Source organism: Spinacia oleracea, chromosome 4 (genome assembly GCF_020520425.1).
Source record: "Spinacia oleracea cultivar Varoflay chromosome 4, BTI_SOV_V1, whole genome shotgun sequence".
Lineage (NCBI taxonomy): Eukaryota > Viridiplantae > Streptophyta > Magnoliopsida > Caryophyllales > Amaranthaceae > Spinacia > Spinacia oleracea.
Genome location: NC_079490.1, coordinates 178,877,693 through 178,903,069, shown reverse-complemented (window position 1 = coordinate 178,903,069; position 25,377 = coordinate 178,877,693). Strand labels below are relative to the sequence as shown.

Here is a 25,377-nt window from a genome sequence, read left to right as displayed (position 1 = left end):
AAGATACATTTGCATTCTCAAATACCATTACCCCAACATTAGTTGGCAGAACCTCCCAACTTACAGATTAGAGGTTACCATTGCATATTCTAGCAGCACATATTACATAATCCATGTTTCTTGCATCACATGAGTAAGAAACACCTGAAACAGGAAACTTCTACAAAATAATTTAAGCTCAGTAACTTATAGGTTACAAATGGTACACAAGTGGATCTACTGTTTTTACGTACAGCCTTAAAATCTACTGCTTGTAGTAAAGGGATGTAGTCCCCTCTTACAAACAACAGATTGGAAAATTAGCTTCACAGTTCTGTAGGTTATTGATGCGTTAAACACTACTAATATACATGTACCAATTACTCAAGCAGTACTTTGCTATGGCAAGTTGCAACCCAAATGAAAAATGTGTTGCAGCCTTCCCAATAATCACGGTTAAGTCAGTAAAAAGCTCCCATAGACTCATGAAAGCCTGTAGGAATCTCAAATTCTGTCCCAGAATCATTGGTAACTTCCTCCAGTGCCTCCTACAAAATTGACACAACTTCAGTAGGCGATAGATGCCCCTGAAAATGCATAATTGGCAAGTTCCAAAGATGTGTACGTAAGTGAAGGAAAAATCACTAAATTTGTAATAAATGCAACAGAAACACAAAAGTCGCAAAGCATATTTGCTTTGAAGGTAAGGTTATCCAAAATTCCCTTCTCGTCGCAATATCGCCATAAGTCCACAAGGATTGCAGAGTCTTTGTGTAGATTACACTGTTCCACATATTCACCCTTATACGTATGGTAGAAACTTAAATTACATATCCTAAACACTATCACCGCACTTCTACAGCTAACAATTCACCTATCCCAAACCATAAACACACTTCAAAAATTTCCATCTATTCTGTTCTAAAATCTTGTGTGGGGCTGGTGATTAAAGATTCCATTTTCATATTATATCGATAGGTATATCCATTTCCTGAATCTAATAAGTTGGTAAGCATATGCTACATTGTTAAATTATAATCACCAGTGCCAATATACAAATCATCCACGAAAGCCACCATAGTTATGACTAATGTAAAGCGAATCCTCGAGCAAAAAAGGCTGCTCCTGGAGTTTCAGGCTGAACTCATAGAGTTTTTGAGTTTAATGTGATAACAGATTAACAGGCATCCAAGCTTTCAAAGTTGACCTATAACAGTTGATTTCTTTTGAATATATTGTCACAATATGAAAAGTTTATTTAATACTTTTAGTTTTTAATCAACAGTATTATTTTGTATAATTTTTATCATAAATTTTGAGAAAATTAACAGTCAAGCTTCAGCCTGGAAGCTCTATACGGGCTAAGGAAACCTACTTTCAGGCCCTAAAATTTTCTTTTAACAGTTCCAAGATTTGATCTTTTAGATAGCAGCAACATTTACAGGTATACGTGGCTACAATTTTTTTTCATTTCTATGGTGTACTTCTTACGGGTGGTTAGGGAACAGAAGAATTCAGAGGGGAATTTCAGTAAGATGAAGATGTTGTCCGGCAAACCTCCTGTGTTTCATTGTGTTCTTCTACGAAAATTAAACCCCAATATTGCTCTAAAGTTCAAACACATTCTACTACAAAATCTATCATTTAATGAAATATTGAACTACCTGCTCAGCGAGATCAACTGATGCGTTTTGCAAGGAGACTGCAGAATCATTTGTTACTGCTTCATCATTCTCCAGAAAATCCTGTGCAAAACTATAAAATATCAGTCCATGATAACACAGAATATCCAGCAAGAACTCCAATAAACTAGTATATTCATGATACTATTACACACTGAACTAATGAAAAGGGCTTTGATTGATGATGTGGTCTCATCTCATTTGAAATGTTATTTTATAGTTTTACACTATACAAGAAAACAGTGTTTGCAAATCGTACATTCAGACAAATGCAGGAAACGAACTCACAGCAACAATTGAAGCGTATAAAGATAGTCATCGAGTTCCCTAGGACAGCTAACTTTATGCCAAATTGCCAATAGTCCGGAACATCCATGATTAAGCTCTTCTAGTCTCCACTCAAGTGATTATGGTAATCCAAACTAAACACACAGGAGATTAAATGCAGACAGTTTTTGACTCAAAAGTTGATATCGATGAAGCTTGCTAAATTGCTAAAGATACTATCAACTTGCAGAATAGGAGGATCAACTCCGGATCAAAACCCAGAAGTCAGGATTTCACTTGACTATTACATCGATGACAAAATAAATCGATGGCTGGCATGATCATTCAGATCCCATATTATTTGTAAAAAGTGTCTTAGCAGATGAATAGATAAAGTTACAAAACCCCATCATATTCAAGTACTGAACCTGGAAACTTTGTACCTGCTCATCCTCAGTCGAGGTTTTTCCTGATTCAGAAGGGAGAGGCTTTGCCTCCTCTGGGCTTCTCTGCAGTTAGATTATTATTAAAGTGAACCATGAGTCTTTCATGATACAGGAATTTCTAACACATTCAGAAACATCTCCCTATGCTCAAGCTGCTAAATAGATACGTTCAGGAACTTCTGACTTACAATGCTCAAGCTAAATAGATACCGCAGAAAAGGTTTTTAATTCACAGGCAACTTATTGCCTACCGCACATCCACAAGTCCATACTCCACCATGTTTTGAGGATTTGAGAAAGCAAACTTTCAGCATTTGTCCTAACAAAAAATGGCTATTGGCCAGCTTTTAATCCTCCTTTAATCTTATTGACGTCGTTATACAAAAACATATATTGTAGACTATCAAAACGCTAAAGCTTTCCAGCTAAAACTAAACCGTTGCGTAATAGCAGATCTACCTAAACGGGTGACTAAAACAGCCAAATATGAACAATTAATATTACCAACAAGTTATTCAAATAACCCATGTGATTTAGCCACCAGTTGGTTATCAAACGAGGCCTAAATAGCTTTATATTCGCCAAATCCCCTTCCTAACTACCAAATTTAAACCTGGTATCTGTATGCGCACAAGGGAAATCCATAACACAAAAAATGAATTGAAGAATATACCTGCATTTCTTGGTTAACGTAGGAATTGTCAGGCTCGGTGGCTAGAGGCTTTACATCACTTGGAGGGTCCTGGAAATGCAACATCATGAAATCTGATTGAAGCATAAACCCATCCTCAACACAGGACAAGGATGTAGTAAAAACAACTACACAGCTCAAGGATCAACAGAATCCATGTGGCAATCAAACCCATTAGTCAGAATGCACTTTTAGTTAGATTACCACATCACTAGCATTTATTATATCTAACAACCAATACTGAAAAATCATGCAAAATTTACATTACTCCACAGATTATAGAACTAAGATCTCACTAACAAAATACAGAACCTGCAAATCACATACTGGGTCACCCTGAAATGGTATAATCCTCCCTGCCTTTGAAAGATTTCTCAATGTTCCCTGAACAACAAACACAGATGTCTCAAGCTCTTGAACTTCGCTGATAATATCAAGTCAGAAACAGATTGGTGGAGCAACAAAACCCACCTTGTTTGCCCACATAAGCCCACAAGCATTACAAAGTGTCCTTGGACCAGATGGGCCTCTACGCATAGCTGGTGTAGACTTCTCACTAATTCCACAGTGCTGACAACTGCGTGGGCTGTTGAGAAAAGTATGCTACATTAGTGCAATAGTTAGAAAATAGAATATTATACAGAATTCATAAATGTCAGCTTCCAATAACTTGAACTTGTCAAGATACCCAGCCCTCCCGGCTCACCCCACCCAAATAGAGGAAAAAGAAGTTCTAGTTGCTTCAAACTTACACACATTGTGGAGGTGGTGTACCACCATTAGGATCCCAATTTACAGCAGCCAGTTTAAACCCATCCTTCAATGATACAAATTGTCCATTTTTCCGATGCATCCTAATAAGAAATTGTTGGTACCCATATTTAGCATTGCGTCCAAATTTTCAAATCACAAAAAATGCTCCAGTGAAATTCTTTAAATTGACCAACATTACAAAAAGCCGCCGAAGATAGTTTTTAATACACCTTTTTTTCCTCTTAAACAGGCCTAAAGTTAACAGGCACATCCAAAGCACATAGTCCAGTTCATAAAGCAGAAGGATAACCCGGGAAGGAAAAAAAAACTGTTTTTACGGGAAGAAAAAAAGAATCATGGTTGCAATGGTGGTTGGATGAGGCCACTGCCCAACAATTAAAAGAAAAAAGAAAAGTTCTTTTCCACATCAAAGACCTCCTTTTCCTCATAATTTTTGGGGACTCTGCATCTCTCTTGTGAGTGATGTAGAGGGGAATTTTCTACATCATCAGTAAACAAGAAAAAACAATGGAAAAAACATGCTTAAGAAGAAAAGGAGGTACAAATGGCAAAGCCAGATATTGAAAGAACAACTTTGTCAGGTGCAGGGGGTGAGGCCAGTTGACAATTCAGATGTTTTCAAAAAGGTTGAACCTAAGGTCCATTCCTTGTTTATTTTACAAAATTGATCGCCAAACATATATATCTACATGTACTGATGTACATCTGTGCATGACCAAGAGAAAAATGTCCATGAGAAATATACCTCCGCCTCCATCTAACTGCACTTACCAATGTTCATCTCTAGGATATGTTTGATCATTAAAACCAAAACAGAGAATCACTCCCAGAATGCCTTAATATATACGGGGACTTAACAGGCAGAGGCAATTTTGGTTCTAAGATATTTCCCACCAAAGTTACATATCACCATATGCAACAGCAGAACAAAACCTCCTCCTGGGTGCAATATGCAGCAAAAGAACTAATTCTAGTTATATTTCCACAGAATGAAAGGGGAAGAAGTACAAAATGATCACCTCTGAGCAACTTCTTTCCGGCATGTATACCGGATTTTCTTATCAAAACATCTTTCTTTCCTCTTTTCTCGAAATCTAACCAAAGAAGCAATTCTATGAGAGATTTTCTGGCCACAGGACGGATCTCCTAGTGTCTGTACCATTTTGCAAGCACGTAACCTCAAATCAAATTATGGAACAACATGTCATTAGCACAAACTACTGAGGCTTTAATCATACCATATTACGTTGCTGGAGTAGAAACTCTGATGTAGGCACACTGGTTGACACGTCGCGCCCTCCCAAGAGTAATAAAACAGCTTGCACCTGTCAAAACCACATCAAACAGAATCAAAAACCATATACAAGCACGTGTTCAAAGTTGCAGGGCAAACAATGCAGATTATAAAAAAAACATTCAATTTGTAATTAGACAAATAGAGATCAAAAGGTGAATTGCTAATCTTACAAGACCACTTCTAAATTAAATCTTCATAGTGAACTTCTTACGGAGTTTACAGTTCATCAAAAGTTCATGCAAAAACATTGGTTATATTATATAGTGACGAATTCCTTAATTTTTAGGTTAGGTTGTTGTAGTCCATAAACATCAACATCCCAATTCTGATCATTATTGTACGCTTTGTTTTGACACCCAGATTCGAAGTCAGGGATTGTCCGTTATACACCCAGGTGTACCACCAATAGCTTTGGGTGCTCCCAAGACCCCAATAGTCCCAAAATGAGCAGAAAAGAACAGACTGCGGTATACTTAGGTCTAGGTACACCATGGTAATCCTTTATGTAACAGAAATCATAATTTCCCCTCCTTGTTGCATGTGCTTAAATAACTGGTCTACGCTCAAAACCTCATTTTTCCTCCCAACACAAGCCAAACACAACAAAAATCAAAATCAGACCATAAAAGAGCAGAAAAAAGGAATAGGAGAGAGAAAATTGCCTTATCAGGAGTGACAGCAGGGAAGACATAGACTTCGCCTTCAAAGGCAATAGTAAGCTCACTAGTTCTCCTTCTAATCAAAGAAGAAGACATAGAAGACGAAGCTGAACAAGGTCTATTCACATTACCAGGAATCTCTTTGCTGACATGCGTCTCTTCGCCGGCGCTATCTCCTCTGGCGCTGAATTCGTCAGCGTCAAAGGGGGCGCTGTCGTCGTCTTCCTCTTCCTCCATAATCGCAAGCTGATTTTGATGTCCGAATTGGTTCTGTATCACCTCCATTTTACCAACATTCGAAAGTAATTAAGGTTTCTATGTCCTATCTAAAACCCTAATTCTCAGGAATTTGTTTTTTTTTTTTGGAGGGGACGAGGAGGAGAGAGAAATAGTGGTGAAAATTGGATAAATAAAGAAATGAGAAAAAAGGGGGAATTAGATTTTGTGTTGCAGAGCAAAAAGTCGTCTAACAAGAGACCATTTTCTAGGTTCTCAAAGGACAAATATACAATTGTGTGAGAGTCTGGGAGGGTGAATGGCGGATAAATAGGATTGACTAAGCCTTTGACTCTTTATGTCTAATGATGTGTTCTTCTTATTGGGTAATTCGATTAGTTCCCGTGCATGTATGGATATTCAAAAATTATTATTTGAACATATTTTTTATAAAATCAGAAATTATTATTTGAGCATCCTTTTTATAAAATCAAAAATTATGATTTGACCATCTTTTTTATAAAATATTTAACTGAAATATTTATCCGTTAAAGCTAAAGGGTAATTAATGAATTTGGAACGAACCCATTTATTCATCTAATATGAAAATTTATCCCTAATACATATTATATTTTTTTAATGTTGAATATATAATATTTATACTCCTATGTTAATTTGACCAAAATATCGAGTACATATATTTTCTATAATTGATATATCATTTGACTAAAATGTTTCCAAAATCATCTAATACTGTAATATTCTATAATCTTGTTCTGTGTTATTTTTTCATACATAATAGTTTATAGAAAATGAGAGAAAATAAAATAACAAATAAAGTAGATATGTTTTTTAAGAAAGAGTTTTTTGGCGGGAAAATTTTGCACCAGAAAATGACATGTGTTATCTCCTGGTGTCTTGTTTTAATATAATGTAATAGAAACTTGAATTGATCTGAAAGAGATACTTCGTATAACTTTTTGGAACTAATTAAATCAGATTAATCTAATGGACATAATAAGATCTGGTTGGAATTTATTAAACCCAATTACAAAATACTTCATAGTAACTTGAAAATTTAAACTGATAAGACCTAATTAGAATTGCTAGGACATGGTTAAAACTTATCGGCCTTACATGTAGTGATGTACACCGGTCAAAAATCGGACAGGAGAGGACAAGAACCGGGGTGGACCAAACCGGAATCAAGAAAAATTGTGGACCGGAGACCGGACCTATTTTTCCGGCTCCGTCCGTGTTTTGACTGGACTGGACCGAGATTATTGAATATGTCTCCATACTTTCAAGGTTATTTATTTTTAAAAAAAATATATAGCTAGAAAATCATTCAAGCTTTAATTCTCCATTTTTAAGGAAGTAGAGACATATATAGAAGACTAAAAAATAGGAAAATAAAAGAAATAACACATGATTTTAGGGTAAAGAAGAATAATTATTTGTTTAATTTAAACTCGGTTAAACTGTTCAGACCGGACGGGAAACCCGAAAACCAAAAATTTAAGGATCGGAGACCGAACCAGTATCAAGCAATTCAGTTCGCCCGGTACAAAACTGGTCCCTTTTTAGTCTATTTTTCGACCCGGCCAGGATTTTGATCAGTCCTACTTACATGACCTGTTTATACGTAGTACTTCGTAATGTACTTACCCGAACTTTGATTGAAACTTTTTTTAAGCTTAAGATAAAGCACCCTAATTACATTGGAGAAAGGAAAAAAAAATAATTGGTTCTTATTGTTGTGAGCTTAATGAGTGTGAGAAGGGCATGGGATTTGTATTTAGACTTTTGAGGTGAAATAAAATCATCATTATGCATCTGGTTAATCAATTTTTTTATTTTTTTTTTGGTTTTTTAGTCGAGATTAATTCAACTGCATCTGATCTTATTAACTTGTTCATTACTCATAACTTTTTTCAGGTAAAAATATATGGAAAATGTTACGGAGTATATACAACTGTAAATAGTAAATATGTCTGGAGGTCCCTAAACTTTGCCAAAAGGAGCAGTTAGGTCCCTCAAGTTTCAAAATGAGCATTTAGGTCCCTCGAAATGGATGGAAACCGCTGCTTTTTGACTTCTGTTACTAACGTCTGTTAAATGAATTAAAAATAAAGGCAAATTAATATAAAAGGCAGAAAAGGACAAAATAACAGTTACTTTACATATTAACAATAATTAAATAAAGGGAAACCCTTTTAAGTTAGCTTTTTACAAAAAACTAGCAGTTCAAAGTATTTAACAAAGCCATTTGTACCCAAATTATTCAACACTTAATAAAATAAAATAAAGGATCAACGCTTCCTACTAATCAAATCCCCCAAATTAACACACCCAACAAGCATAGGTTAATCAACAACATTTCTCAGAGACAATTTATCAAACACCTTGTGTGCACACCCAAGTAACTTACATTTCCGGTAAAATTCATCCGAGCTCAAACCCATAAACTCCATGCATCGTCATCATCTTCAATCTCATGTTTAATCAGCAAGTCGATCGATCGATCGAGAACCAATACTCACAACCACAAAAACAAAGCACCTTGCTGGATGTTCCTTAACAACAGGGCCCGACTCCGAATTTTCAATCGGAGCCTCTGAGTGGGCTTAGCCAAGCTCTGGACACCTCTTGGCTGATTTCCTGAAAGGGGGTTTAATTTCCTCCGCCTCTTAATTCTTACTCAAAGTCTCGAACCATCTTAGTTTACTCCTCTTCTTCTTCGGTATTTCGTGGCTGCAAGTAGGGAAAAATCCCATGGTTGATTGGTTTCTTCACTGCTACTCTGCATCATCGTTGATCCTCATCATGATCACCATCAATCATCTATCAACTTGAGCTTGAGATCACAATAATCGTGCACCTTCAAAGATCACTTTCAACAGTATCCCATAATAAAAGAGGAGAGAGAAAGAGAGAGAAAAAGGTAGAAGAAGAACTAGTGGTAGTAGCAGACATCTGGGAGAAGAGAATTTGAAACTTTAGAGTTGTGGAAGAACAACAATTAGCTGAAGTTTATGGCGATAATTGCTGAAAATTTAGAGTAAATTTGCTTGGGTTACTCACTAAATTCGATTTGATTAGGAAGAGTTGTGGAAAAACCTAGAAAAGGGAATATAAAGGGTGAAACGTGTAAATGGAGAAAAAGCCATATGAAAAAGCTAAGTAAGTTGAAAAAGCTAAGTCATAATTAAAATCAGCTGTTTTCATTTATTTATACACGTGTAAATTAATTTTCCTTTTCTTTAAAGCGGTTTTATTATTATTTTATTGAACTTAACGGAAAATGAAACGGTATTAACAAAAGTAGCTGATTCCATCCATTTTGAGGGACTAAAATGCTCCTTTTGAAACTTGAGGGACTTAACTGCTCCTTTTGCCAAAGTTTAGGGACCTCCAGTATAGTTTACTCCAACTGTAAACATTGATAATACCGATCTACATGTAGTTATCATATATTCATTTCTAGGATATATAACCAATGCCTATAGTTAGGCTTTAAATGCTACATATGTCAATCTTTGTTAGGATAAAAACATACTTCATATAAAATAAGTTTAAATATAAAATAGATAGTAATACGAAGTATGTAAATATATTACAAGTGGATTACTCCTACAAGGCAACAACTATAACCAATTAACATAATCTTTAATAAGATTTCATCCAGTGACGGATCTACGAAAATGTATAATGGTTGGAAAATAAAAAATACAGATTTTAGTGGGTCAAATGGTTAATTTAATAATAAAATTTGAAGAAAATCCTAAAAGGTATAAAGAATATTATCAAAATTTCATGGGGTCAATTGACCCCTCTATTTCTACATTGCATCCGCCACTGATTTCACCACCTAACATTTGTTACTCGGCAATAAATGGAGGCATGTTAATAAGTATTTAACAAACCAATTGCTTGTTGGTTCAGTGGTGATTGAGGCTAAACTTGGTAGGGGGAAGTGATAAATCCAAGGAAAATTTTACTTCTTCCAAGGAAATCCACATTTTTTTAAAGGTGATTTCCTTGGAAGAAGTGAAATTCTTCCTTGGATTTATCATTTCCCCTTGGTAGGGAGGACTCGTGTTCGATCCCCCGCAACAACAATTGGGAGGGGACTGGAACCTATCCACCCAGAACTCGCCCCGAATCCGGATTAGTCCTAATGGTGAACTGGGTGCTAACACCAAAAAAAAAAAACCAAGTATTTAACATAAGTAAATATAAAAGCACATGTGATTAACAATTATTTATAATTTTGTGATTTGGTTTGAGATCGAATTCCGTCTACATTATTTACTATAAATTTTTATGGCCTAGCTTGAACAAGAGTGGCCTAGCAGTCTAGCACGCACCCACTTCTCAATAATACCATTCCTAATTTGAGTAATTTCCTATCCTGTCGACTTGTCTCTTTGGTCTGAGTTTTATTCACTAAACAAAAACTACAGAAGAGAGAGAGCAAATCATCAACCATGAATGTCGAAGAAGAAGTTGGGAAGCTTCAAGAGGAAATCAAACGGCTTGGCCAGATCCAAGAAGATGGATCTTGTAAGGTTAATCCTCTCTCTTAATCTATCCTGCAATTTCAAGCTCTTCAAAATTGACAATTTCTCTCGAAAACTTGATCTGGATTTTGGATCATTCAAGTTTTTTTCTTCTTTTAACTTCCATGGATAATTGATCTGAGTCATCTGGCATTGGATTCTCAAATGCAGGATCTAATTAGATTAATTGTGCATGATGAAATTATAGTCGAACATTAGTTTAATCAGACTGAGTACTTGCATTAATAAAAAAAACCAACCAGTAAATTTTCACATGGATGTTTAAATGAACATAATTATAATGAATAATCTGCTGATGAAGATGACTGGAAATGAGGAAAGAGAGACAATTGGTTATTGGTGATTATTATTTGTTAAGTATAATTGGCAGACTTCCATAGTTGATCCCTTAATGGTCAATTATTGGTCATCAGACTAATTACATTCTTGCAGGATCACCTTTGTAAACAACTACTGAGTATAAGAATCCTGTCATAGGGAAGACTGAGTCCTTTTTAACACAGCTAAAAGATTGGAGTAATAGTCGAATCCTCGAACCTTAATGTTGTTATTTTGTTAGAAAAATCGTTGAATACACTTAACGATACCTTAAATAACAATGAATTGCTGCAGTGTAGGACTAAATGTTCGGTCCATGTGAGTGTTTTATTTTTTATATTTTTTATCATCGATCGAAAGATTTCTCAGATTTCACCCCTGAAATCTTCTGTAAAGGGATAGATCAGCTTGCTAAGAGTGCGAATAAGAAAACAACTTTTTCCTGCAATTTCATGTTTGCTTGAATCTTAATTGATCCTTGTATGGTATATTATACATTATATAGGTCACCTTTGGTGTCTTATTTCATGATGATCGTTGCGCAAACATATTTGAAGCTCTGGTTGGAACACTAAGAGCTGCAAAGAAGAGGAAGATTTTGACATATGATGGAGAGCTTCTTCTACAAGGTGTCCATGACAATGTAGTTATTACCATGAAACCTTCTGCAACAGCTCCTGCTTCTACTGATGAGGTAGACAAAAGCTGACCAACTTCATGCTTAGATTTCCAGAATCCTGTTGGGGAATGACCCTTAAGAACTGCAATCATTCTCGCGTCTGTATGATTTCCTTTTTTCTTGTAACTTCGCTCTTTTGAATATCACCTCCTGTTTTCTGGGTGCTGTATGAAAAGAAACCATATTAATGTGTATATGGTCACTTAAGATTTGCCTGAATGCGGTTCGCATCTAGTTTATGGATCTCCGGCAAAGTTGTAATAAAATGAGTGCTCAATTTCTACAAAGAACTGAAATTATATATGCAGATATAATAATCATTACTCGTATTGTCAAAAGCTTCACAGAAAAATAATTACAGCCCTTGGCATTCAAAAATGTTCAAAAATAATTACAGCCCCTTGCATCTAAAAAATGTACAAATTTTTTTAGACCTACTCTGTATTTGGCTACAGTTAATGAGTAATGGAAAAAGTCAAAAAGATAAAACAAAAAAAAATGAAGTAAATTACTCAGGATGACCTAGAAAGGATTATTGGATGAATGCATGGATGAGGCTTTGGGCTGCCTGGGTTTCATCAGGTGTCCCAGATATTACAATAGTCCTCTTTTCCATTCCAGGAACCGCTTCATGGACTGTAACCTTAGCACCAGATATCTAAAATATACCAAAGTCAAAACAAGGTTAGGGCATACCACGTGAAAGGAAGGACGAAGGAAAAATATATCATAGGCTACATAATCAACAACGGTATGTTAAAAAATGAATGTCCAAACAACTGGTGCCACTAGCTACACATACTACAGGAATATGATACTCCAAAACAAGCAAATGTTGATTTCTCACATTTATACAAATGAGAGAATAATGATCCAGTTTTAGGAATTGTAATTACTGTTTTCATTATCAGTAAATTGAAAACTTTGAAAGCGAAAAATTCCTAGTTCACCCTGTCAAAGTCAGTCAGTCACCAGCAGAGACTTTAGAAATTCTCACTGATAAAAAAAAATGACATCTTTCTTGGTCACAAGCAGAAGTAATGCAAATGAGATGATGGGAACAGTATTTATAAATTATGTCAGATGGTGATAGCTGCATTTAGCATAAGGGAATGATATAAATCATATAAATGTTTGTTGATTAATTTCAAATCTTGATGATTTTCAAACTCATCTAAACACTATGTGTTCTTGATCTTCTCATATCACCTCTTTAAAAGTTTTCTTCGAAGTCATATCATTCAGGATTGAGAAAAGTATTTTGTGCAAAATATAAGTAGCTGCCATTATACCTGTCTTATACGAGTTAGATTGCACAAATTCTTGCCATAAACAGAGCTGATAGAGCTTTCAGAAACTAGGATTTCCACTGTTGTATTTGTTACAATAGCTGGTCTCTGTATCCTGTAAAAGTATATAAAAAGTTGTATACATTTACCAAAACATAAGATTATAAATGAACAATACTAAAAGATTCTAGTAAACATATTCACTAAATACATGACCCTTAAAGTTCCATAAACTTATTTACCCCTTTCCTTTCAGGAATATGGACAGCAGTCAGTAGCCTAATTCAAGGGAGATTAAATTCATGCATATCATTACATGCCTGGGCGGAATTTGGGGGGGGGGGGGGGGTAAAATGCATGCATTTAAAAAGAGATTGTCTATGCTAGATATAATTCATGTATCCAAATTGTGCAAATGACGGAGCAATAGCTTCATTGACATCGCTGCATGGTTTATGAAATGATCAAACAAAGATTCAATAACCACCATCACCCAGTACCAAAAAAAATTGTTACTCCCTCCGTCCCAAAATTATAGTCCTATTTTCTATTTCGGGCGTCCCAAGTTTATAGTTCTATTTCTTTATTTGGACATTACTTTTCCCACTTTCCCATACACTATATTCCACTTTGTATACTTTCCCATACACAATATTCCACTTTCCCATACTCTATATTTCACTTTGTAAACTTTCCCATACACTATATTCCACTTTCCCATGCACTTTCCCATACATTACATTTCACTTTCTTAGAAACCGTGTTTTTAGTCAAACATGAGTATAATTTTGGGACGGAGGGAGTATAATAAGTACGTAAAATCCCAACTTAAGAATATACTTAGACTCAGCAGAAGACTTCAGCTTTGCTTTTTGGTTCGCTTTTTTGCATAAAGAAGATATATTATACTATTATCCAAAAAGTACATTGATCTACAAGATGAAATTACATCCATTATTTGACCTTCATCAAGGAAAAAGTAGTTTAAAGAAGTGGACTACAAACCTGCTAAGCTCTACTCCACCATTATCAGAAGCCAAACATCTGTCAATAGTCTCAAAATTCATTGGATTTACTCCCGCAGTCTGCAATCACCCCGACATCATTTTTAAATGGCATGCAAAAGGTTCTTTCGAAGCTACTAGTTACATAATACAAGGCATCTTTACCTCAGACTTCCGTAGTCCTGCTGAAGGAGAATAATGCGACATCTGAGGACGCGTCGGACCTAAACCCTGCCTAAAAGTGGCTTGTCCACCAATAGACCGATATGCTCCTGAAGATTGGCGCAAACCAACAGTTGTCTCATCTCGGACTCTTCCATGGACACTAGTGAAAATGTTCTTTCGAAGCCTACCAGTTACATGATACAAGGCGTCTTGTGTGTCTGCGAACTGCCCTGAGATCTGGCATATAGAAAAGCAATAAGGGAAAAAGTAAAACATCATATAAGCAGAGTTCCAAATGTAAAGGGTGGAAAAGGCTATAGTAAGCTTCTACCTTGCACTCATTTGATCAACTTTGGTCATGAATAAAAATAATCATCATTACTAGATATTACGAAGTATAACCGCGATTACAGTTACAAGTATTAAAATAGACAAAAAATAATTTAGGAAGAAGTCGAAGAACATGTAGCAATAACATGCACATCATGAGAACATAATACCGCTATAATCACAAGGATGCGGCAAATGCATTTGGATCTTTCAAGATACCAAATACCAACCAGCAATGAAGTCAAAACTCACACTTAACTAGTACAGTAGTACTTGTCCAACATCAAAGAAATGAACTATTTTCTTCTTTCATTGCCCGATTTGTATAATTTGCTATCCAAGCATCATGAAACTAAGTCGGTCCAGCATTTTAAACATGCTTCACCTCAGAGACTGAATTTATGCCAAAAAGTTTAAATGCCCTCAATCTTCAACTCTATTTTTCCCATTGCAGAATATAGCAGAGTAACCAATTTGGGTGGTTTTCATGAATTTAAAACCAAAATGTCTATCACATAACTACTACACACCTTTGCACCTACACCCTATATAAGTAGCCACCAAAGCATAGAAGCAGGGCAGCAAAAAAAGGGCTCCAACTTTGTCACAAAGCTTCTCCTGTGAGCCTACCAATGAACTTCTGAGTGAAGGGAGAATCCACTTAGGGAAAAGAATTAACCTCAACAAAGAGTTTAGGAGAGTAGAGTGCCGCAATTAATTCCAGGAAAGGACGAAAGGTGTGTAAATGTAGGTTACTGTGAGTAGTTTTCAGTTAGCTCATGTTGGTATTTAATTGACAAGATCCTTTTAAAATTGGTCCAACCCTTTAAAATACCGAAAGTGATTGCATCACACAATAAGGTCGCTTTAGGAGGTACGGCAGCTAAGAAGGACTTAAGAGTTAACATTGATTGCTATTGTATACTGGCTGCCAAGGCAAAATAAAAAAGCTAAAAAATAACCAAAATCAAGACGACACCGATTTCAAATTTGTACCCATTCAGCTTCCAACTAGTGACTACCATAAAATCATAGATTAGACTGAGGAATTTTCAGGAAAATCTTTTCACACACTCTGTGACCCCTTTGTGACCCAGGCAAAATGAAAAAGAAAAATAACCAAAATCAAAACGACGCAGATTTCAAATTTGTACCCATTCAGCTTCCAATAGTTGACTACCATAAAATTATAGATTAGACTGAGGTTTTTTCAGCAAAATCTCTTCACTAATTCTGTGATCCCTTTGTGCACCCCCAACAATCATCATCCTTTCAGTTTAGACAACCTTTATCTGGATTTATGAATTAGCTTCTAAGGTGAAAATCCATCTAGACTATGTTGTTGGGAGAACTTAGCAACTGCACATCTCATATTTGCTCAACATATTGACCTTATCTCTTCCTTCTTCGAGCTCAGATTTAGAAGATAGAAAAAGGGGTAGACTTGAACAAAGTTGGGGGCGTCAGGGACCAGTATGGCGATATGCCACATTCATTCTCAACGTTATTATGAACAAGCTCTCTGTGGCAGTTTCTTTGAGCTTTTAAATGAGTAAAACTTCAAGCATATATCGTTATTCGTGAGACATAAAAGATTTTGATGCAAGAAAGAAAGGGCCAAATGTGGCCAGATACAAAATATGGCCTTCATGACAGGCTAGCATGGTCCACAGTCCATACCAGGGTACATCTCCCACAGGTGGATTATACTTGGCTTCCCACTAAAAACATGCACCATTGCAGATATTTCTTGCACAATATTGCAGCTTATACAATGTCTACGAAAGGACTTTATGACAAAAACAAAGCAACAAGGAATACAAAGTTTTTATTTTTGTCACTGCAGTTTACTTACTCTGATCAAACATTTCACAACGGCTGGGGCACATTAGAAGGGGGAAAGGTTCAGAATGAGAATAACAGCTTTTGGTGAATGGACAGAGAATAAGAAATCACAACCATTCTCAACTGTAACATAAAAGTCATGACTCAATATGACATTATGCCAAAATGAGAGCTCCTGGAGTCTGGCATCACGTCTAAGATGCACTCGGGTGCACCATGCAACCTCTCACATTTAACCATAACATGTGCAAATCATGCGAGGAGAAAATGTGAGGACAACCAATTGGCATAAAAATACCCTTGGGTGCACAGTGCAACCAGATACACCTAATAATTTTTAGAGTCTGGTGGGAACTAAAAAAGAATGCAGAGGACATATTACCTCAACTACTTCGTCGCCCTGTGCAACACAGTTTGGCACCTGGTCACCATTATGTATATGAATGCTAGTTGCAGTCGCCTTCCTAATCTCAGAAATTATAAAACCTCCTTTACCCAACAAACAACCAACTTGACTTGATGGGACTACAAGTCGTGCAGAAACTGAGGATCTCTTGTTCAAGCCTGCTTCGAATCCCCTCTCCGCACCGGCTTCAATAGACCTGGAATGAACAAGAACTAGAGCACGTTCTGCAGGAGAATATCTTGAGTCCACATCCTACAAAAGTTTATGCAAAGAATTCAGTGGGCTTGCATATCCAAACACATAATTTCCATTGAACACTAAGCCTACTATTATCAGTATCAACGCACCTCCACCGAAGAAATAGTGACCAACCGATCATTGCAATTAGCAACCAATGATCCAACATTTATACAAGCCCCTGACTCTTCTTGAAGGGCGTGAACAATAGATCCTCCTCTGCCAATCACCCCACCTATTCTATCATTTGAACAAAGAATTCTAAAAACAACTTCTTGTTTTTGCAATTTTGAGACTGAGGTCGGACGCCCATCAGCCTCAAATGATGATAACCTTCCCACCACAGCAGGACTGTAAGAGGTAGTTGTCACAGATAATGACATCTGATCAAGAGGAAGATCAGCACAAAAATCGTTGGCTGATGATTGTGAAGTGGATTCCAAAGGTCTGTTCTCCTTGATGCTCCATTTTTCACCTTGCAAGCAATCTTGCAGTCGGCCACAAACACCAAGCAGACCTTTTTTAACAGCCAATACACCCCCTTCAATCTACATTAAACAAGGGAAAATAAGCAATAGTACTCTTAAAGTCCTATTAAGAAATTGTTAGGGACAATCGTCATGGCAATTTGCAAGCAGCTATCATTATATTAATTAAAACTCAAACACTTAACTCACTCTTACTCTCTAATCAGGAGTGCTCAAATCTAGCAAAAGATTAGACCAATTGACTACGATAGTTTTAACATCAATGTTATACCACCAAACAACCATTGTTTCTGTAAATCTAACTACGGAGTATAAATATCAAACCAAAAAAGTACTCACACGTATTTTTACACTCATGCTAACTTTAAATAAGCTACTTCACATTAGCACCAAAAAGGAAAATACAATAAAAGCACAATTCTTTTCCAAATTAATACAATAAAAGCACAATTCTTTTCCAAATTAAACAAAACAGGCTATACATATCGATATTTTGATTTGCAACAATAATGATTGATCAGATTGAAAAGATAAGAAAAAGGTTACCTCAACAACTTGATCAGGATAAGAAACACCAGAGGGCAACTCACCCCCCGATAAAACCCTAATTCTAACTCCACTCTCTCTCCTAATTTTCGTTACATTCTTCCCGCCTTTTCCAATCACTGACCCCGCCTCGCCAGCGTCTACCAAAAGCCTACACAGCGCCTCCGTATTTCCCTCCCCTGAAACTTCGAGAACCCGCTCGAAAACTCGAAGCGCCGCCTCTTGAACCGCCGAAACCTCAAACTCAACCTCGTCGTAGGCTTTTCGTAATTTCATCTTTTTGAATGGAACATTAGGAGCAACAATGACGATTACTCGGTCTTCGCAGCCGAGTTGGAGCGAGTCCTCAACTCGGATTCTGGACCCGGTGTCGCGTTGCAGGTGTTTGATAGAACAGCCGGATTTTCCGATGAAGCCACCGATGAGTGACTCGTGGCAGAGCATGCGGAGAGAGGAGTGGCCGACGGGGACAAACGAAGGCGGTGGCGGAGTCTTGGCGCGGTCGGAGGCGGTGGCGGCGGAGGCAGGAGAGGGAAAGAGGGGGGAGTAAGTGTCGGAAGACATGAGAGTGCGTGCGGAAGGTGGAGAAGGAAGAGTGGGCAATTGAATAACTGCCATTAATGAGGAAATTGAGGAGAAGATAATAGCGTGTTTTGACCATTTATTGGACTGCCTCTTTTCTACGTGACTCCCTTCCTTGTCTTTTGACATGTTGAGTCAATTAAGGATGTTTCCTTGATCTCAGCTTTCCTAATTTGTTTGACGTGGCACGTGGGCTAGTTGAGTCTAACCTATTCCGTATCCTTTTGAGCTTTACTGAACTAGACCGGAGGGAGGTGAACTGAACTGAAAAAATTAATTGAATCGAATAGAGTTGAACTTAATTATTAATATATACTCTCTCCGTCTCTTTTTGTTTTTTATTTTTGTTATCTATACTAATATATTAAAAGGCGTTGAGAAAAATGTCTATGTGGCACGTAGTACTCTTCCCTTTGCGCCACATCATCCACTCACCAAATGATATGTCATATCATGGACAACAAAAAATCAATACATACAATGAGGTTCGAACTCGAGACCTCAAGTGTGGAGGATAACTTTCATTACCATCTTAACCAACAACCATTTGTGGTTTATCTTTTCACATTAATTTATAAATGAATGTTAACATGAAATTTACAACAACTAAACTTTTATGTGACTTTTTATTTTCTATTGACTATTTTGGAAAAAAATAATAATTAAAGAATTAGGATAACCATGAATAACCATGATGTCATAAGTCTCATAATTAAGCATCAACTAAAAAAATGCCTTGCATGGCTGCATGTATCTAATTTGGTGTTTGTTAATTTTGAATCACTTATTTCCACTAGAAAACAAATTATACAAATTGTAAGATGATGCAATTGAAAAATTATTTCTCACGATAAATGACTTAGTTTGTTTGTGTAGTTGACGAACTTGATGAATGCTTTCACTTAATGCTTTACATGTATCTTATCAAATATTTTGCTCAAGAAAAATCTAAAATTTTAACTATTCAATGTAGCAATCGGGGGATCGCCCGAGCCACACACTAGTTTTTCACGCGTTTTAACGATTAATTAATTTGCATTGAGATTCCTCAATTTTTTTATTTAAACAAGATAAATTACGTTTATTTATAATGTTTTCAATTTTATCAAAATTCTGATATTGGGAAATGAGAAAAATTTAATGTCCCGATGAAAAAGTGTGAAAGATTAAATGACCTAATGAATTTAATTGGTTAAAATAATAATTGGACACGAATTTTGATAGAATACTAAGTCATTTATGTGATAATATAAAAGGAAATGTAAAGAACATTTTAAAATACCCAAAAAGGAAAACCTAAAGAACAAAAAGAGACGAAAAGAGTAAATAGGTATGCACCCATCTATAGGTGCATATGTAATGAGACACCGACATCTATACCTAGTATTTAAAAAGCAACACCATAGATGTTTAGATGACATGTGGCATCCTCTTCTTTCAATTGTTTATTTTGTTGTTTGTTATAATTTACAATTTTAATGCATCTTCCACATGATCTTCTTCATTCAACATCAATTTACCGTTTAATAATATTCATTCAATTTTTTACACTTCATCTACTTCTTTAACACTTAATATTAATTCACCATTTAATTTATTTTTTATATATTATTTCAACTTTCAAATTTCACCTCTATCTAATCATATATTCCCCTAAAATCACAAACCCTCAAAAAGTTAGAACTTTAAAACACGTAAACAACAACTAATTGCCCGTTCTTAGAACGGGCTCAAGAGCTAGTTTCATCAATAAGAAACCACACACACTGCACATGACCTGCATTTCATCAATAAGAAGTCACGCGCGCTGAACATGTTACAGATGCCAATAAGTACCATGGACACCCAACAAAAATGGTAAGTTAAAATCCAATGATCATTAAATTACTATATATGTTGATTTACAACACTAACATGTTCTTTAATTTTTGAAAATATAAGTAGAAGCTCTAGAACATCTATTACTCTATATACTAAAAGAGACACCAGGAATGACACGTGTCATTTCCTGGTGAAAAAAATTTCCGCCAAAAACTCTTTCCTAAAAAGACATATTTATTTTATTCTTTTTTTATTTTCTCTCCTTTTGTATAAATGTTTATATATGGAAAAAAAAATATAGGATTATGGAATATGCCATTATTAAAATTTTGGTAAAATTTTAGTCAAATTGTCATGTCAATAATAGAAAATATTCTTACTATTTTGTTCAAATTAGCATATTAAATATATCAAATATTTTAGTCAGATCATCATATTAAACGTATAAAATATATAATACATAGTATGTTAAAATATGATAAAATGAGTACATTCGAGATTATTAATTACGCAATAGATTTAAGGGATAAATAATTCAATTAAAATTTTTATAAAAAAGATGGTCAAATAATAATTTTTAAATATCCGTGCGTGCACGGGATCTAATCTAGTTTCTACAGAATTAGTGATTTTAGAGGAGGTGAAGGATTGTCAAAGTTCAAAGAGGAACTGATTAAGATGAAATGGCGAAGCTATGACGATTCAATAAACTGTGGGGTGTAGATGTTGAAACATATGGAAACATACACAACAGACCCTGATATAGAGTGGAATACTGAGTTAAAAGCAAACCATGCAAGTCTTTTCTATAATGTTCTATTTCTGAAAAGGCATGTTCAATATATATATTATAATAAATGTTCAATAATTTGTTTAATCTTCTTCTGTGTGCTTGCAGCTTGATCAGGTAAGAATATTGAGTATGCATTATTATGCTGAAATTCTATTGGACAATGCAAACAGACACAAGTACCGAATACAATTAAACTGCCGCTCTGAGAAAGAACGAGGAAAAGTGGATGAAAAGCCAGAGCTAGATGAAGTCAGGTGGATATTGCCTTGGAATTATCGTTGATTTCCTTCAATGTTTGTTTATAGTTTAAAATAGATTTGAGGTGACATTTCAGTTGAAAACATGAATTTGAAATGTATTGTTTGGAACGATTTGCACATTAAGTACATATAGTTTAAGACCATTTGTGTGTTATATTTTCATTTATTTAGTTTCGCATTTACGATTAAACTTTAGTTCAATTTAAAATGTTCAATGATGAAGACAAAATGTTCAAATAAAAAACAATGAAGTAAAAATGCTAGAATAAAAACATCAAAAATAATTGACTCGTAAAAAGTTTAATATGACTCGTAAAATAAGTTGCTCAAATGTATCACATTATTATGTTCAACGAATAGAAAAATATCTAAGATTTTGCTAAAACAAACTTATTTATCAAAATTGGCCATAATCTCATCATAGAGCGATACACGAACAACAGGAGAAGACAATTTCTTGTTAGCGGAATTTGGAGCGCATATCAAATATATTCCTTTCCTTTTCTTAGATTGAGATCCAAATTCATCCTACGTTATCAAAAACAAAAATATTAGGACAAAATGTTCAAAATATGACTCATAATGATTTAAAAAAAAGACATAAATGTTCAAATACCTGTACAAAGCATTCCAAAGAGTCCACAACATCTGGTACTGCCTCTTACCACAAATATCCTCCTACATATTTCACAAATTCTTATGTTCAGTTAATCATATGTAATGTTCAAAGGATGAAGCACAACGTTCATAATTAAGATAATACCTGCACTGAAGATTCCAAAGACTCGACAACATCTGGTCCTACACTCTTACCAGAAATATCTTTCTACATATTACAAAAGTAGAAATGTTAAGTTTTTAAAGATTAAATGGTCATAATTTCGTTAGTCATGTACATACACTAACCTCAAGGGATGATAAACCTAATACACGCAACTCTGAGCTACCAGATTTTGGATGAGAATAAATAAGAGGATTTCCCAAACCATCAAACTCCTAAAAAGAACCATGTTGAACATTTAAAACCGCATGTTCAACATATATAAAGTCATGTTCAAAATTATAAAAATGAAAAACTAACTTGAACAGAAGCTTGTGCTTTATCCTTGACTGTTTCAGCATGTTTTTCAGAACGTTTCCTCCAAGCCTTCTTCTTGTTACACGCTTTCTCAATAATAATCTTAGGCCTCTCGTTTGTCTCACCCTTTTTCCTACGCTTTTTCGGATCTTTAATGCATGGACCATCCTTTCCATCGTGACCAGGAACATCAATGCCCTCAACCGGCTCCGAAAAATCAATAGCACCCTAACACTCTCAACCTTTTGCCTTAACAAATCAAATGCGGTATCAATTTCTACTCTAGCTTCAATGAAATCTTGACAAGATGTAACCAGACGAACAAACATCCTTATAGTTTGGAATCTCCAAACAGAAACGAGAACAACATTTGCTTATACAATAACCTCACTTCAGAAAAATGCTTGGATGTACAATCGGCCTCAAATGTAAGTTTGTTGAACGTAACCTCATGCCTTATCAAATCAGATGTAGTAGGCTTCCATAACAGATAAACAACTGTTACAGAATCTTCAAATGAACGTTCCTGATTCAATGAAATTCCTTTTAGAAAATACTCCTCAAATTTCACATATAGATAACCAGTGTACAACTTCCTTGCATGAACAAGTATACTAACATTAGCAGTAACCATATGCCAATTGCTCCTCAAAACACGATAATCATGGTGATTTTCTTTGCTTCTCCATGCAGATATAACATCTAAAAATAAGTGATAAAAATCACATAAACCATCTGTCTTCCTCAACCTATCGTTAATATAATTATTAATATATTTACTCCTTTGAGAATACAAAGCTCCACCAGAGAAAGAATCCTTATAATACGCACGACATCAATGCTCTCTAATCACATACAAATTATTCAACCAAACAATATTTTCACACTTATAGTGCTTAATGAATATGAAAGTTAAAATGAATATGAACATTAGATGTTTAAAGTTGAACAATACATATGTAGAATTGAACATAAGAGTAAAAGTAAATATACCTTGGCCAATAATGTTCAAACTCAACCACAATATCACAACACTTCAGAAGATAACTAAACAACTCAATAAAATCTTTCATAGCTCTTTGGGAAGCGATATTCTTCTTTGAATTCTCTCCAAGATGCCACATACACAAACGGTGCCTAGCCTCGGGGAACACATCCCTAATAGCAGCAGCAATCGCAGGAGCTTGATCTGTCATTATAGTTTTGGGTATTCCGTCACCCATGGATCGCAAGAAAGACTCAAACAACCAAATAAATAAGGAATACGCTCATTAACCATGAACCCTAAACGAAAACAACATTGTTGCAACGATGATTCATTCCAACAAATGGTGCACAAATCATATCATACCAATTTGTCCAGTATGTCGTATCAAACATCAATAAATCACCAAAATATTCATAATCCCTTTTCATCCTTCCATCCCTCCAAAATAAACCAATTAGAGATCCATGTTCATCTAACTCAAAATCGTAATAAAATCACTCTCAGAAGCTTGTCTTTGAGCAAAGTACCTAGTTAACTGATTGCAGTCTTTACCATCAAGTTTCATTGCATTTTCAGTAGCCAAAGGGTAGTATGCATCAGCAGTAATAAACCCTAGATTAGGAGATCCTCCAACCTCTTTTCTCATTGCACGAAGCAGATCAGACACTCTGCAACCATTGGCTTTCATTGCACTAAGATACTTGAGTTGCTCCTCTGTAATGTCCCTTTGAGACCTAAGCAAATATCTCGTGTCAGCTGGAATCATAAGATGATTGTGAATCATGTTACGCCTCATCACAGTTCAAACACCATCCTTGGTAATAGAAAACTAAACAAAAGCAGTACAACTTGTACGCAATTCAGACCTCTCATACTTCCTCAATGTTTCCTTCTTAACATCTTTAAAACCAGCATTGGAGCAAACAAATCACGCATACTCCACAAACCAGTTCTACGACTAGTCCTAATTAATCCCTTAGGAATACTGAAACCCTTCCTAAATGCATAGTCATTATACATTTCATAACTTTCATCATCACTCCTAATTTCTTTTAACATTAATTCTGATTCAGATGCTATTTCAACCACTACTACTTCTTTGGACACTGTTAAAAACAAAAAGGTAATCAAGATGTTCAATTAAAATTGTACGATGTATATGTATTAACACCACGTGTTCATAATAAAAAACTTCAATACATGTGTTGTAATAATAACGAAATCACAACAAAAATATTGACGTAAGTAAGTAACGAAAATCATGTTCAGAATATGATCGAGTGAGATATGTTCAAAATCATCAAAAAGAAATCTGTAAATTTTCCAATAAATATTCAAAAGCATCAAAGGCGATGAACAATTGTTCGAAAGTAAAACCTAATAAAAACATGAACATAAAAAGAATCAAATCTAAGAATTATTTTTATAACAAGCGAATCAGAATCGCAAATAACAGAATCGAAACTAAGAACTTTTTTTTTTAAAATTAGTGAATTAGGATCGCAAATAAAAAAAACCAAAAGTAAAACTAAACAAAAAATTGAATCAAAACTCACATTCCTTCATCAACGCAGAGAGTATTGAAGAATTATTAGCATTAATTTCAGCACGTATAGCATCAATGGAACCTTTGCTAGTAAAATCAGAAATAGAGCATAATGTAGAAACAGAGGAAGTCATGGCTGAGATTTCAATCAACGGAATCGAAGGAGAAACACTGTGTGAGGGTGAAAAGGAAGAGGAGAGAGAATAGTTTTTGAATTCATTAAAGAGTGATCAGTAAGCAAAGAGAAAGAGGGGAAAAAGGAAAGAAATATGACGCCAAGGAAGGAAGGTGAGATTGAAGCTGAAACAAGCAAAACGACGTCATTTTAGGTCGTATACACGCTCAGCTGCGTGCATAGCTATCCAGCCAAAAATCTGGGAAGTTGAACTGAGGTGAGCTAAATAAAAT

General features: G+C 35.4%; 3 protein-coding genes across 9 annotated transcripts; 1 reads left to right on the top strand and 2 right to left on the bottom strand.

Moving 5' to 3' along the window:
• Positions 1–158: 158 nt before the first annotated feature.
• Positions 159–6,305, bottom strand: LOC110801409 (GATA transcription factor 19). Of its 7 annotated transcripts, none has more exons than XM_022006765.2 (10): positions 5,799–6,303; positions 5,078–5,164; positions 4,859–4,992; positions 3,818–3,919; positions 3,537–3,651; positions 3,378–3,449; positions 3,048–3,116; positions 2,372–2,437; positions 1,644–1,724; positions 159–527 (listed from the first exon to the last, which is right to left on the bottom strand). In XM_022006765.2, exons 1-10 carry the CDS (start codon positions 6,078–6,080, stop codon positions 441–443), a joined length of 1,095 nt encoding a protein of 364 aa, XP_021862457.1. In that variant the 5' UTR covers positions 6,081–6,303; the 3' UTR covers positions 159–440. The 7 variants fall into 7 exon arrangements, with proteins under 7 accessions (XP_021862457.1, XP_021862458.1, XP_056699069.1 ...); XM_022006766.2 differs by having other exon boundaries at positions 3,393–3,449; positions 5,799–6,295; XM_022006767.2 differs by having other exon boundaries at positions 343–566; positions 5,799–6,297.
• Positions 6,306–10,367: 4,062 nt separating this feature from the next.
• LOC110801448 (costars family protein) lies at positions 10,368–11,914 on the top strand. Its single transcript, XM_022006813.2, has 2 exons — positions 10,368–10,582; positions 11,418–11,914. The coding sequence occupies exons 1-2, from the start codon at positions 10,502–10,504 to the stop codon at positions 11,619–11,621; spliced, it is 285 nt and encodes a 94-aa protein (XP_021862505.1). The 5' UTR covers positions 10,368–10,501; the 3' UTR covers positions 11,622–11,914.
• LOC110801446 (KH domain-containing protein HEN4) lies at positions 11,869–18,591 on the bottom strand. Its single transcript, XM_022006812.2, has 7 exons — positions 17,902–18,591; positions 16,978–17,415; positions 16,607–16,882; positions 14,050–14,286; positions 13,886–13,965; positions 12,884–12,995; positions 11,869–12,249 (listed from the first exon to the last, which is right to left on the bottom strand). Exons 1-7 carry the CDS (start codon positions 18,517–18,519, stop codon positions 12,124–12,126), a joined length of 1,887 nt encoding a protein of 628 aa, XP_021862504.2. The 5' UTR covers positions 18,520–18,591; the 3' UTR covers positions 11,869–12,123.
• Positions 18,592–25,377: the final 6,786 nt, after the last annotated feature.